The following is a 13,990-nucleotide window of genomic DNA, read 5'->3' on the forward strand; positions in this document are numbered from 1 at the left end:
GCCTTGTGGAGCAGAGCCTAATGATGTGAATAATTTACCTCCATCCCAATCAACTGCCACATCCATCTTCTCTTTGGGCTTCTCTCAGAGAGGAGCTTACAAAAGTCAGTAAGTATGCATTTACCCTGGACAGTGTTGCGTACACTATAGCATCTTACAAATAAAAATATAATAATAATGAGCCATGATATTGCATTCAGCTATGTATGACAACAATAGAGTTTATTCAAGTCTTACAGTCATTACATTTACAACACACACATTACAGTTCATTTTGTGACCAAATCACCTGACCTTTATTTCCTGTGAAAGGGTTCCTGACAACCCAAATGCAGCGTTGCAGCACCTAACAGAATTATAAATTACAACTTAACAAATTATATACACCCTGATCATAAGACCACAAAGAAGGGTCCTCTGATTCTAGCAGCAGTCCTGAGTTATAGCCTGCAGGATCTCCATCCTCCAAGCTCATGTGATATCCCCAGTAACCCCCAGCGATTGTGGCACATCGCCTGCTCATCCTCATGAGGTTTTCACACAGTTAGGAATTCTTGCTGCCCTGTAAATGGCAAGATAGAAAGAAATGACCAAATTTACATTTTACAAAATCTAAACCAAGCAAAAAAGTCTGCAGTGGCATTAACAGACTCTCTGACTCCTGTTCACTGTTTTAATGTAGACCATATAACAAAGTCATTTGCATTGTATTACATTCCACATTATACTAATGGCTGCATTTTTATATTGCCTGTCATTACATTATTTTACAAAGAAGCCACTTATATGGAGGGGGGAGGGACTACTAACATTTATCTCTTCCCTAATGCTTAAGATATAAGAAGCTATAGACTCAATATTATTCACAGCCAAGCAGAGGATCTCATTCAGAGATGGACACATATATCATGACTGATGCACTTTGTATGCACTGACTATATGAAGATTTCAAAGCCTTGAGCCACTGTCTGAAGATGCAGCATCGGATCAACATCATGATTGTCGCTTGCAGCATCGGAAGCCTCAGGTTACTCAGAATGTCTGGCATAATAATACTGGCGTGGCTGGTAAAACTGCATCTGAGGATGCAGCCACTTTCTTTGGTACGCCCAAAAAATAGGACCAACCAACCATTTTCTGGAACGTTCCCCATTGCCGTCCCCAAATGCTCTCCCAACCACACTGCATTAATAGCAGATACACATACAGTATCTTATTATTTGGTTTCTATCAATGGTAAATAATAGATAATAACAGTGGTGTTTGATTCATAGGATTATTATGTCCCAGACATTACTTGAACTCCCATAGGTACATTGTACACTAACAACTATAATTGCTACATTTGAACAGGTTAAAAGGGGATAAAATCAATCTTATATAGGTAAAAAATGAATCCAAATAATAGCAACAGGTGGTGTAAATTGGCATTACTCTACATGCAAGAATTGCATGCTCAACTTTACCATTCACTTGGACTACGATTGGGAATGGTTCACTAATTGGGCTAACGTGCTACAAGATAAAAAATTGACACCCCAAAAACGTAAAAAAAACCCCTTTTCATTTGTCAACCATTTCCATGTAGACCTTTTTCCATATTGGCATTGTGCATATTGACATTTAAAAAAAAGGTTGACTTTTTCACAGTTGAACAAATGAACCAAACCCCAGAAATGTTCCCCGGTATGGGAATACATAGGGCACGATTCAGACCCAACTGGTAGGGGCAGAATTTGGCCATGTTACCGATTGTGTGGGTCTGCGTATGAGCACAGGTGAATATGCACATGTTCAGATCCCCTGTGTGAATGCCTTTGGGGAGTATCACATTCACCAAAGCGTTCGCAAAGGCAGGGGAGGGAAGGGGGCGGGCAGGGGTCTGCTGCAGGTGAACACACAGTGTATTATCTCCATGAAAACAAAGGTAAAAAAGATATATATTTTCATTTCAGCCAGCGATGGCATATAAGATGGTTCACAATGATGTTATTTATTTAAAATACAAATAATATAAATAAAAATATAATATAACAATCACATAAACATATATTTTTTAATTATCCTAGTATATTCATGCTGCTGGGTGTAAAACACTTTTCTGAGAGAGTGTCATTATTTTTCCAAATGAATGTAAGGTAAAGTTTTTTTATTAACACTCCCATGGTGCAATTAGAGATGTAGCTGTTGTCCCAAAATATTGCATATACTATATGCAGGGCCGGTGCCGGACACCGGAGCGCCCCATGCGGGTGGATGCCCTCTGGCCCACACCTGCTCTCCCGCTCCTGGGGGGGGTCCCCGGTATTTGGTCGCTGCACACACGGGGGGGGGTTCCGAGTATTGCGGTGGCAGGCCGGCCGCTCCACACAGGTGGAGGTCATTCCACGGGGGGGGGGGGTTGTCAGGGGCGGGGGGGTAACGGGGGATGCGGTGACGGGCGTGCAGCTACGTAACTCCAGAGTTGGGTAGGGGAACAGGTCCACGGGGGGAGGGGACTTGCGGACACTGCCGCCACTCACCTCCATCCAGGGGGGGGGCCTGCTCCAAATTGCCACCCTCCAGTGGCCGGAGCCCTAGGCAAATGCCTAAGGCTGCCTAGTGGTGGCGCCCGCCCTGACTATGTCTTCAGAAGTCCTAGTTGCTCTATAGTTTTAAGAGCTCATGATTCCTGATGGCAATACACTTTGTCTTCTGGTATACTAGGGATGAAGCTGAATCTTCCATATAATCTTCCATATAATGATGTTTGCAAAAATCAAGGTTATTGTGGTGCTCTAGAAATTTGAAATGGTATAAATGGATCAAGCAATGGTGCTAAGGGCAATCTCAGTTGGTAGGTTATAATAGCTCAAAGCGATTGTTTGTTCTCCAGCATCCTCAGGAGCAATTGTTTTTTATTTTTAATAAATAACATCATTGTGAAAAGTTTTAGATATTATTATTTCAGCCATCGCTGGCATATATCTTTTTTACCTTTGTTCTCTTTAAGGGAGTGACTACCCCTTGCCAGCTGCTGATAATTGCGCACCACACCTCACTCTATCCCCATGAAAACACTGGGCGTTCCTCTGAGAACGCAGGTGGGTCAAAGCCTGCTCAGGGTGGGTCAACTGTCATCACATGATGTCAGCGCCCGCCCCCCTCCCCCTTTTTGGCCATCTCCATCAGAAATAAAAGTCAGTCTAAACTGACTTATATTTGTGAATGGGAAAAAGAAAAAATAATTATTTGGTAAGCGTACCCCTCGCATGAAAATGTGGGGATTTAGAAGGCAAGGGGGTGTGTTCGGGTGGGAAGCGTTTACCTGTTCGCTAGGCTTCGAACATACCCAGCCTAGCGAACAGGTCTGAATCAGGCCCATAGTCTACAGAATATTAATAAAAAACAGGGGGTGTAAGTCATTTTATTATTTTCTATAATATGTCCATAAATTATTAAGACATCTATACAGCAAAAAATATATTTATTATAAAAATAATATAAAATTGAAAAGTCAACTATCTTGTAAGTGAAAATAAATATCACATTTAACCTTACACAAAAACATACAGCTGTGTGTCTCTACTTTCTATTGTAAATACATATAGAACATTAGAGTATAATATACAAAAAAATAAATGATCTTATGTCATAGCTACAGTAAATTATTGATGCAGTTGGATTTTTCTCAGAAATAATTAAAATAATTTCTTACCTTCTGGTCTTTCTTCTTCTGTCTCTTCATATTCCTCAATCTCCTCCTCCTCCTCTTCATATTTATCATAACCTATATGACATGATAAAGAAGTGTTTTGCTGTGATAAATAAAAAATGACTATGTTGTATAGCTATCCATATGTAAGAACAAATTAATAGCTGTGAGATATCATTCAAAACCTGGTGAGCACTCTATATAGCCATCCATTCACCCCCCTCCTCCCGCCACACCAGAGAAACATCACCAAATAAAAGGTGTGACCTCACAGGGCTTAGCCTTGTGCATATCCAATCTGTCAGTCCAGGGGCATACCCAGCATCCTCAGAGGTTCTGGCTGCCCCTGGAGATGGGTCTGTGTGCACTGTGTGGTGCAGGCCAGAGGCAGATTGTCCATAGAGCTCACAGGATTCCTGGTGGGCCGACACACCTCTGAGGCCTGTTTTGTTTGCTGAAATGTGTCCCTGCATGACAGACAGACCAACGGCACTCATTACACTGGAATGTTCCCACATATTCTGTTATTCCATCTGTACAGTACAGAAACTCTCCCACCCAGCGATGCTGCTATGGCTACAGGGCCACTTGCAGTCCCAATCCACCCCTGGTGACGTTTTTTTTTTGTGACAGGAACCAAATGCTGCAGGAGAATATCACACTGCAGTATCCAGCTACTGTCACTGCAGAAGAACAGGGTCTTTGGTGATACTCCTTCTCTGTGGGTCACACCCAGGTGACAACACAGATTATGGGCACATGGATGGTGAAATGGTTAGCATTACTGCCTCACAGCACTGAGGTCATGGGTTCAATTCCCACCATGGCCCTAACTGTGTGGACTTTGTATATTCTCCCCGTGCTTGCGTGGTTTCCTCCCATAATCCTAAAATATACAGGTAGGTTATTTGTAGGGTTACCAACTCATCCCTTTAATCCAGGACATATATTAATTACACAGGTTATGTGGCTGGCTTTCACCTGGTTTTAAAATGCCACACATCAAGACTCCATTTCACCTGGTTTTAAACTGCCACAGAACCTGTGTAATTAATATGTGTCCCGGATTAAAGGGATGCCTTGGTAACCCTAGTTATTTGGCTCCCAACAAAAATTATGACACTAATTAAATTCATGACACTTGTAATATCCAAACTAAGTTTTACCACAACACAACACTTACTTGCGCTAAAATCAATGTTTCTCATGCAATCTTTAACATGATCCATGTCCAAAGTAAAGTCGTCCATATTCTCAAAACCTGGTTCGGTCTTCTCAAGCTGACAATCTTTAAATGCCTCCATAATTCTACAATAAGGATATAAGGGGTATTTAACATATCTGTCTGAATCCAGGATAGGTCATCATACTTATAGCAGCAGGGGTTAATTTGTTAAGGAATGTTTCGGTTATGGCCTGTTTTTACTAACAGGATTTCAAAGGTTGTGTTGGGGTGTGATTTGTATTTTATACTTGATGTTTCATGGACTATTAGGTCTCTTCTCTCTTTGAACATTCACAATCACCCACCCTCCTCCTTTAGCTGTCTTGCTATGTGTGCTGAGGTGCTCTCCCCACCAATACATGGATTAGGCTGATTCTACTTTACAGGGGATAACTGACATCACTGGTTTACTAGGGCTTCTTTTGTGTCATTGAGAAGGGAGTTTGGTTACCTTGAGTTGTTGGATATTGGTTGGCAGTTGGCCTCCTTTTAGGCTTTTGTGGATTACATGCTATGGTCTTCCAGTTTGCCCCATCTAACCCTGACATACTTGAACAGATGGAGCACTGTGTGTTGGCCCTCCTTTATCCCCCCCCCCCCTCCTCCTATACTGTAAATAAAGTCTTTTCAGGGCCAAACTGTCTCTGTGTCCTTAATTTTATTAATATTGTTAACTGTGAATGTAGGCTGAAATCAGTCGACAGAGAGTTTAAGAAAATGAATAGTGAGTTTAATAATACCATCTCAATGGGCATCTAACTCTTTCATTTGGATCACTTGAAAAGTAATAAAAGTTCCACCTATATACTTTATGATGGATACAACACATAGTACTCTGTGCCATGCTGTAGTGTCTAAATTGGTTCTTGTACAGAAGCCGCAACCCTTTATAAAACCGCTCTATGGAGCTGATTCTGGTTGACTTGGTAAGCTGTGAGTATCGCAGCTTACCAAGTGCCAGAGAGCCTGCCCGCCTATTACCCACGCCCCCTGCCACTTAGGCCCATCGCTACCATGTGAGGGTATGTGTAACAAAGACAAATCCCCTCACATGCCGCCGCTGCAGAAGAAATAATTTCATGGTCCCTGACTATCGAATGATTTCATCTGCCTTTGCAAATAAAAGTCAGTGGAAACTGACTTTTCAATTGCGGCTGCCAGGACGAAAAACAGGGCAGGCGGCTGACCTCATGAGAAGTCAGTACCACCTGTGCACTCATGGGAACACATTGCATTTTCATGGGGACGCCTATGAAATGCTGGGCGTTCCCATGGACGACACCCGACTCCACCACCGTCCGCCCCCCCGTCCAGTCCCGATCCCTGCGAACGGCTCGGCAACTATGCAAGTCACTGAAGCCATTCTCAAAGGGGACCTGCACACGTGTATAAAAGACCATGCACATCCACAGTCTCCCAACCATCGGAACGGGGCAAAATTCACCCATTCTGAGGGAAATAGAATCACCCCCCCATGTGCCATATTCTTTTCACATGCCAAATAACATGCACACTTTTTTATTAGCTAGTGCAAAGCATGATATTCAAGAATTTCCTTACCTTTTAATAAGCTGTTTGGAATTCTGTAGAAACAAAAAGATAGATGTGATATAAGAAAGCAAAAATAAATGTTACAATAGAATACATGTATGAGGGAGATTTTATCACAGTAAAGGGGTGTACACACTGTGCAATTTACTTTCTATTCGATCCTGATTCGATTGGGATCACATCCCACAATACGGTGTACGCATTCCATTTAGACTATAAAGTACAGATCTGTACTATATAATCTTACCTGCACAATCTATTTTTCTATTTGATTTCGAATCAAAATTTAATGCGTTTGATTCAGATTCAGTTTCAATTCGATTTTGCTTATAATTTGCAAAATTTAATTTGAAAAAGAGATGAAATTGAACAGTGTGTACGCCCTATAACAGCAAAATGTTGTAATTGCCAAATAACAACTTGGATAGATAATAAAGTAAGCAATATGTTTTACTGGGACAGGTTAGCCAGGTTGGCAAAGCAGTGGGATATGTGGCGGATGTGTCTTGTCATATGGTGTGGGGAGGGGCGTGACCCAGAGGAAGAGGGTGGGGGTTGAGGCTGCTTAATCGCATTAACGTAACTACTCCCTCTGCTGTACAAACGCAATATTAAAGACATTGTACAGTGTGCTGTGTGGCTACAATGACATGACTACCCACTTTCACAGACAGCTGCAGGGGGGTGCAGGCAAGTATGGGGGAATGGAGGCTGTGGTGCAGGCTCCGGTAGGCTTACTGTTCATGGGGAGTAGGCAAGTATGGTTCAGATGCTATTTTAATACAAGATGTCATGTGTTTATAAATCTGGATCTTTTCTAATTATATAACTAAGATTACATCAGGTGACATATGATATATAATGACTCACCAGCAAGAAGGTAGCATGACCAGTCTGTTCCAATGCCTGAAGTGCACTTTGCAGCATGTCTGAGGACGACTGAAGTTGCTCCTGGTATCTAACTACAAGTGAATGCACAAAACTAAGCTTCTCCCCCTCAGCCACTGATAACCTCTGCACAAGATCTGCCTTCTTCTCCTGAAGGATTTTGTTTAGTTCTTCAAACAGTTTATCCACAGACTCCTTCTTCTTTTCACTGCACTCCTGCACAAGTTATCAACATTAAGGGGTATATTTATCAAGCCAGTTTCTGCATAATTTTATGGAACAACAGACTAATGCAGAAGATTTCACAAATATCTATCTGATATTCCAAGAATGCAACTCTCAGGGAAAGCAGTTAGCCAGACCACTGTCCCTGGGAGTTACATTTAGTACATAGGGCCAGATGTATCAAGGATCAAAAGGTGATTACATGGAAAGTGTTAAAGAAACCAGACAATCAGCTCCTACTTGCCTTGTTACCGGCTGGGCCTGCACACATAGAGATTTCTGAGCGATGCAAAATTGTTCAGAATGCTCAGCAAGATCGCTCAGAACGCTCAGCATGATCGCTCCGAACGCTCAGCGCAATGAGCCATGCATCGCTATCACTATGGCCCCTACATATGGAGTCATGTAGGGGCGTTTTCTAAGCGATCTAATGAGATCGCTTCGAAAATGTACCTACAGTAAATCACTATTTGTGTGAAGTGCCATTAGAGATCTGAATGTAGAACACATGTAAGATTATAGATTACCGTACCTTTATTATTGTACATGACTCCTCCAGCTGGCTAAGGATAGACTGAATTCTGTCATTACCAGCAACCAACATTGATATACAGCTGTTCAGCTCTGTCTGTTAGCAGAATAAAAATGAGGAAAGCCAATGTAAGTGACTTATTTAAGATTACTCCCACCTTTATAATAATATAATAAACACATCAAATTGATGACCTTTGTAAATGCATTTATGAACTAACCCATTGTTATCCCAACTCAAGTCCTCAAGGACCCCTACCAGTTCATGTTTGACAGATTTCCTAGTTGGTGCAATTGGAGTAATCATTACTGGCTGACATATTTTAAAAGTACCACAGGTGGATATAGTTATTTCAATTTTAACAGTGATAACTACCTCCCAACTGTCCTGATTTCCATGGGACAGTCAAGTTTTGTTGGAAATTTTCCCGCTATCCCACCCGTGGGTAGCAGTGTCACGCTGTGGGAGGTGGCAGTTGGTAGTGCCCAGTGGCGTAACAATAGCACCGCAGCCCCCCGTGGTCGTGGGGAGGCACTGTCTAAGTGCGGGCGTTAGGGGGCTGCGGGGCTATTGTAATGCTCCCCCCGCTAGGCCCTTATAATGATCACATTGCCGCCAAGCCACGCCTTCTTTTTGGGATCACACGGCTCCCCGCATGCAGAAGTCCTAATGCTATTTTCCAAAATTTGCATGGAAGGCTGATGAGTTATGTTAGGAGTCCCAGTGGCATAGAGTTGGGAATCAGTGCTCTAACCAGTGATCACATGAGTCAGTCTCCAAAACTCCATCATTACAGTTTATATTTTATGTAAATCATTGCTAGAACACAGTTCATTCAGTAACTCAGGCAATGTGATTGTATTTCAATGATTGTGTTACAATAAAAGCCACTGAAAGACACCCGTGGGGTTAGGTACTGAAATGAAGGAACTGGCAAGTGTGTAGCTAAATGTAATGCTGTAATCCATTATAAGGCTGGGTTTGCTTATAACGGATTACCAATTTTTTTACTTTTACAGCATACTTGCTGGTTCCTTAATCTCGGACCCTTTTACAAAACCCAATATATGTATCTTAAGTGGAAACTAATATAATAAAGAGGAATATATATGCTAATATTTTATACTCAAAGTTTAGATGTCCTGAGCAAAAGGTAAAGTCATTTTCATTCATAATGATACAGCATCCCACAATGCACCTGTTTTTCTTCATGTTTAGCAATCTCCTTTTGGATTTTTTTTTGCAGAGAAAAATGTTTAAAATTTAAAATGAATGTGCATGTAGTAAAATATAACTGATTTTGTTATTGTTACACGCCTTGACCCTTTTAATCTGGTGATGTGTACTTACAACATAAAATATTGTTACTACACTGGAGCAGTAATGGTGTCGGAGATAATAAATGACAAGGGCATGCACTGTACTACAACAACACTGATGGAGATTAGAAATATACAATTCCTTTAATTTAACAAAAGTTAATTTGCTCAATTGAAACAAACAAATAATATTGTTTTAACATGTGGAATAAAATATACATCAAATAAACCGGTAAAGAAAGCCAAAAGTGTTCAAAGATAATTGATTAAAAAAAAAAACTTAACATTGATGAAGATTAATGATGCAGAGCCTTTGATAGCATTCAGCTCAAATATCCTACTTCAACCTGTTCTGCCCTTCCACCCCCGCACAGCTGTGAGACCTGGTTGCAGCGTCAACTCTTTCTAAATATAACAGGTGACTTGACAAGGCTCTGATTATAAATAAGTGCCCACTCTTCATGTACGATGTTAGAAGTATTGTAGCACTGGCAGCACATAAGAACCAGAACAAAGGGATTATGTGTCCGCTGGTCATTAAGTTTTTCAGTATTCTACAGATTTACCTAATAACCTATACTTTTTCTTAGTGTGTCTTTATATCTAGAAACTCACATGGAAATTAGAAAATTCTGTACATCTCGCCAAAGCAGTTTTATCATTCAGGGAAAAATAACTGATATATGGGCTAAAATTGGGTACATAAATAAAAATTATATATATATATATATATATATATATATATATATATATATAATTTTTATGTATATAGAGACATATACTTGTTTTATTGTGGGAGTGAGTGTTTTCTTTTTGGGTTAAATATAATATTATCCATTGGAAACATTCTGGGAGGTGTGCTGCATCCCCACTGGCACCCACTGCAGCATGCAATGGCACAGGCTCTGGCCTAGCTAGAAAGAATGGAGGACCCATTGGGAGTGGGTAAGTATGCAGCCATGGGTAAGAGGGAGTGGTACTGAAGTGACCCGGCATACAGTAAAGTATGTCTATATACTAGTAATTCATTTGTTGTTGGCATGTTTATTTGCACATTTGGTCATTTTCTTTTGGCCCGACATTTCTCACCTTCTGAGTCTCGTAAATATTTTCAAGGGGAGATACTTCACAGTCTTTATGAGCTCCGAAGACTTTGCACATAGAACAAGTTGGTACTTGGCAGCTCAGACAGTATATGTTTATCTTCTCATCTTCATGCTTCTCACACATTGGGTGATTTTCCTTTTTTTTCTCTGGTCGGCTAGTCACATGGAAATGATAAAGTGACATTGTGAGCAGTACAGTGGTAGGCTATACAGAAGACATTGAAAACATTCTCCATTTCCCCAGGTTACCAGTCCACATGTGTTTACTGAAGCTTCTTCCTTCCCTGGTAATATGATACTTTTGACCAACTCACCTTGTGTAATCCTGTTTGTAGATGTCTATTATGTTCTCCACAAGTAAATTCCTTTGTAGCCCATAAACTCCATGTCGGTCTAAAATTACCTCATGACGACAAGTTGGGCAACGAAATTTCCCCCCAGACACAGATGTTCTTGTGGGCCAGTATGGGTTTCCAGCCTACAGTGACACAATAAGTCAGAAATACAGGGTAATCACTGTTAAAACTTAGCCAGTAAAATTTTGCAGTAGGATAGGAATAAAACAAGACACATTTCTATAAAAAAAAAAATCTGACAATAAAGTACAGAATAAAGATAACTGCAAGTATTTGTGACTAGGGGACCTTCTACATTACATTTCTAAATATAGATAAGTACTCTAGATGAGCACATTTTGCCACATGGTCACAAAAAATGGTAATTCAGACCCTCCGATAAGACCCCTTCCACCAGGCACCAAATGTTCTGCACCTCCCACTTAATTTATGAATGCAATCACCCATTTACAAATGAATAATTGACAGAAAGTGTGCTTTTAACACTGATGACTGCAATTCTTAATGAAGTGGGAAGTTCAGAAGCAGAGACTTTAGTATTGGCTCACGTTAGAGGATATGAGTCTAACACAGCATGGTTCCACATGAAACCATTAGACAAATAAGAATCCATACAACAGATAAGGAGGGGTGTGGAGAAGAATTTATTATAGCTTGGAGAAAGATAAAGTAACACGCCAATCACACCTTATAACATGGCAGTTAGATGCTGATTGTTTAGTACTTTATCACTTTACCTGTCTCCAAGCTTTGCTAAATCTCCCCCAAAGTATTAAATTTCATGATATCAAGCACAAGCAATGCTGCATTTATGGTCACTCACAGACAAGCATGTTCCATTCTACCTAATCAGAGCACATGTGTTCTCACCTGAAACACATCATTGGCACATTTCCGGCATAAATTGTGTTGGCATGGGAGGATCACAACAGGTTTGTTAAACATCTCAAGGCAAATAGGACAAATGAGCTGTTTCTCCAAACTGTCCATAGGATTATTGTCTCGGATAATGTCTGTATTGTAATCCATGGCACTCACAATCCCGGCTCCTTAATCCCTTGACTTTGAAACTATTCTCCCAACTTTTCCCACTGATTTGAAACGCTCTCTGCACCTGTGAAGATTTTGTTTCCTTGTCTTATATGTGACTTTCTTCCCTGAAGTCCTTCCTGCCTTTGAATGTCCCTTGACTGGCCTTGTGTGTTATTCTCTTAGTCCAAGATTAGCTCCTGTTTTCTCTGCTGTCCCTCAGACCATCCTATATATAACTTGTGTGGTGGTCACATGCATATGGTGGGGACGGACATATCACGCATTCCTTTGTCTCTGCTGTAGGTTCATGTTTCCTGTGGTCTCTGACAGTACACTGAGCTGTCACATGAAGCAATGAGTAATCTATGGTAGGACAATCTGTAAACAGGGTAGCTCATGTATGAGGTGTAGTTTGGATTTACCATGAAAATAAACAAATACATTTTCCAGAAAGGCCCAGGTTCAGGACACTGTGTTGATATATTTATTGCTATCATAACTCAGGCTTCTGCTATTGCTGCTGACACCCCCCTTGCCACAGTTATGGTAAGATTATGCTACTATATTTAAATACAGACATGTTTTATTTGTATTCATTTCTATGGGCTCCATTTATCAATATGTGTTTAAACCAGCAATGATACTGCAAAGTCTCTCTGGCTTTTGCAGGTATCCATTGATAAGTATAGGCTACGCCATTTTGGGATTTCCGCCACATGATAACATACCTATAGAGCAGGCATGTCTAAACTATCCAGCTGTTGTGAAACTACACATCATCCCAGCATGCCTTGCCATAGTTTTAGCATCCCCTAATAGTAAAACACTGGCAAGGCATAATAGGAGTTGTAGTTTCACAACAGCTGGAGGGCCTTAGTTTGGACATGCCTGCTTTAGAGGTTTATTGGAATGGCAGTACCCACTGGTAAATTAATTAAGACCGGAAGAATTCAGTGTTGGACTGGGGCATGAAGGGCCCATCGGGAAATGCAGTGTTAGCGGACCACATTTAGGGGTGTGGTCAGTCTCAATATGGGGTGTAGCTAGCCAATACCAGTTGCGCATGCAGGGGGGGTTTCTGAGTACCCAGAAAGCCTGCCAGGAGTCTAAATGCCCTATGCTGAATGCTGAGGGTCCCCTATTTCCATGCGGACCCTCAATTTTAAAAATCGGCCCTTGGGAACTGGAGATATCTGACTTCAAAGCAGTGGTCCCCATCCAAGCCTGTTAATTGCTCTTCCCAGTCAGATATTTCAGGTTCTCTATAACTTTTTCTGAGGGTATATTCCAAAAGCTGGGATGCTCCCCCTTTGATGGACACTAGCATCTTGTCTCTACTTTTCTCAGAACCAGAACTATCAGCCTTCCAGCAGCTGGTTACTGCTCCAGCTCCACACACCTGGTATGTAGTTTTATATACTCTTTGGCAGATTGCTCTGCTTCCTGAAATCTGATCCCCTAGTCCCCAATACCATTTGGTAGGTGGGATTCTCTTGTTTTTAATTCCATTAAAATCTATTTTCGGGGACCGGAGATATCTGCAGTCAAGCAAGCTGTCCTCCCACCAGAAAATTATGAATAATAAGCCAACTCCAATATACACCCATCCTGTGCATACTGTATTAAACATCCTCTACCACCCTGGAAGTTATGTATCAGGGCCCCTTCATTCAGCCCAATGCCCCATTCTCCCACCCCATCTCCCACCATCTGTGCAGTAAAGGGGTAATTAGTGGAAATTACTGATCCAGGCCCTACATGCTGAGCAGTTGATATAATACCCCCTACCACCCGTCAGACATCAAAGCTTCCCCCACCCCTACCGCTGGCGGATTGGTAGGGTCCCCAATACATTGCTATGCACTGGGGTCTACACTGCTGTTGACGCTCCTGTATGTATATGTATGTATATATATATATATATATATATATGTGTATATATATGTATACATATATTATTATTATTATTATTTATATACATTTGGTCTATCTATAATACTTTTACTGACCCGGCATATACTGGGTCACCTAAGTGTCCATCTCCGTGCTTTGCTCTGCCCCC

At 41.1% G+C, this 13,990-nt stretch overlaps 1 protein-coding gene across 1 annotated transcript; it reads right to left on the reverse strand.

Annotated features, from left to right (window-relative positions):
- Positions 1-251: 251 nt before the first annotated feature.
- TRIM63 (tripartite motif containing 63) lies at positions 252-12,611 on the reverse strand. The gene is made up of 9 exons (XM_083173269.1): positions 11,767-12,611; positions 10,855-11,018; positions 10,524-10,695; positions 8,116-8,211; positions 7,341-7,574; positions 6,480-6,502; positions 4,878-5,002; positions 3,698-3,769; positions 252-562 (listed from the first exon to the last, which is right to left on the reverse strand). Exons 1-9 carry the CDS (start codon positions 11,923-11,925, stop codon positions 537-539), a joined length of 1,071 nt encoding a protein of 356 aa, XP_083029395.1. The 5' UTR covers positions 11,926-12,611; the 3' UTR covers positions 252-536.
- Positions 12,612-13,990: the final 1,379 nt, after the last annotated feature.

The sequence above is a fragment of the Crinia signifera genome, chromosome 2, assembly GCF_055691185.1.
Source record: "Crinia signifera chromosome 2, ASM5569118v1, whole genome shotgun sequence".
NCBI lineage: Eukaryota > Metazoa > Chordata > Amphibia > Anura > Myobatrachidae > Crinia > Crinia signifera.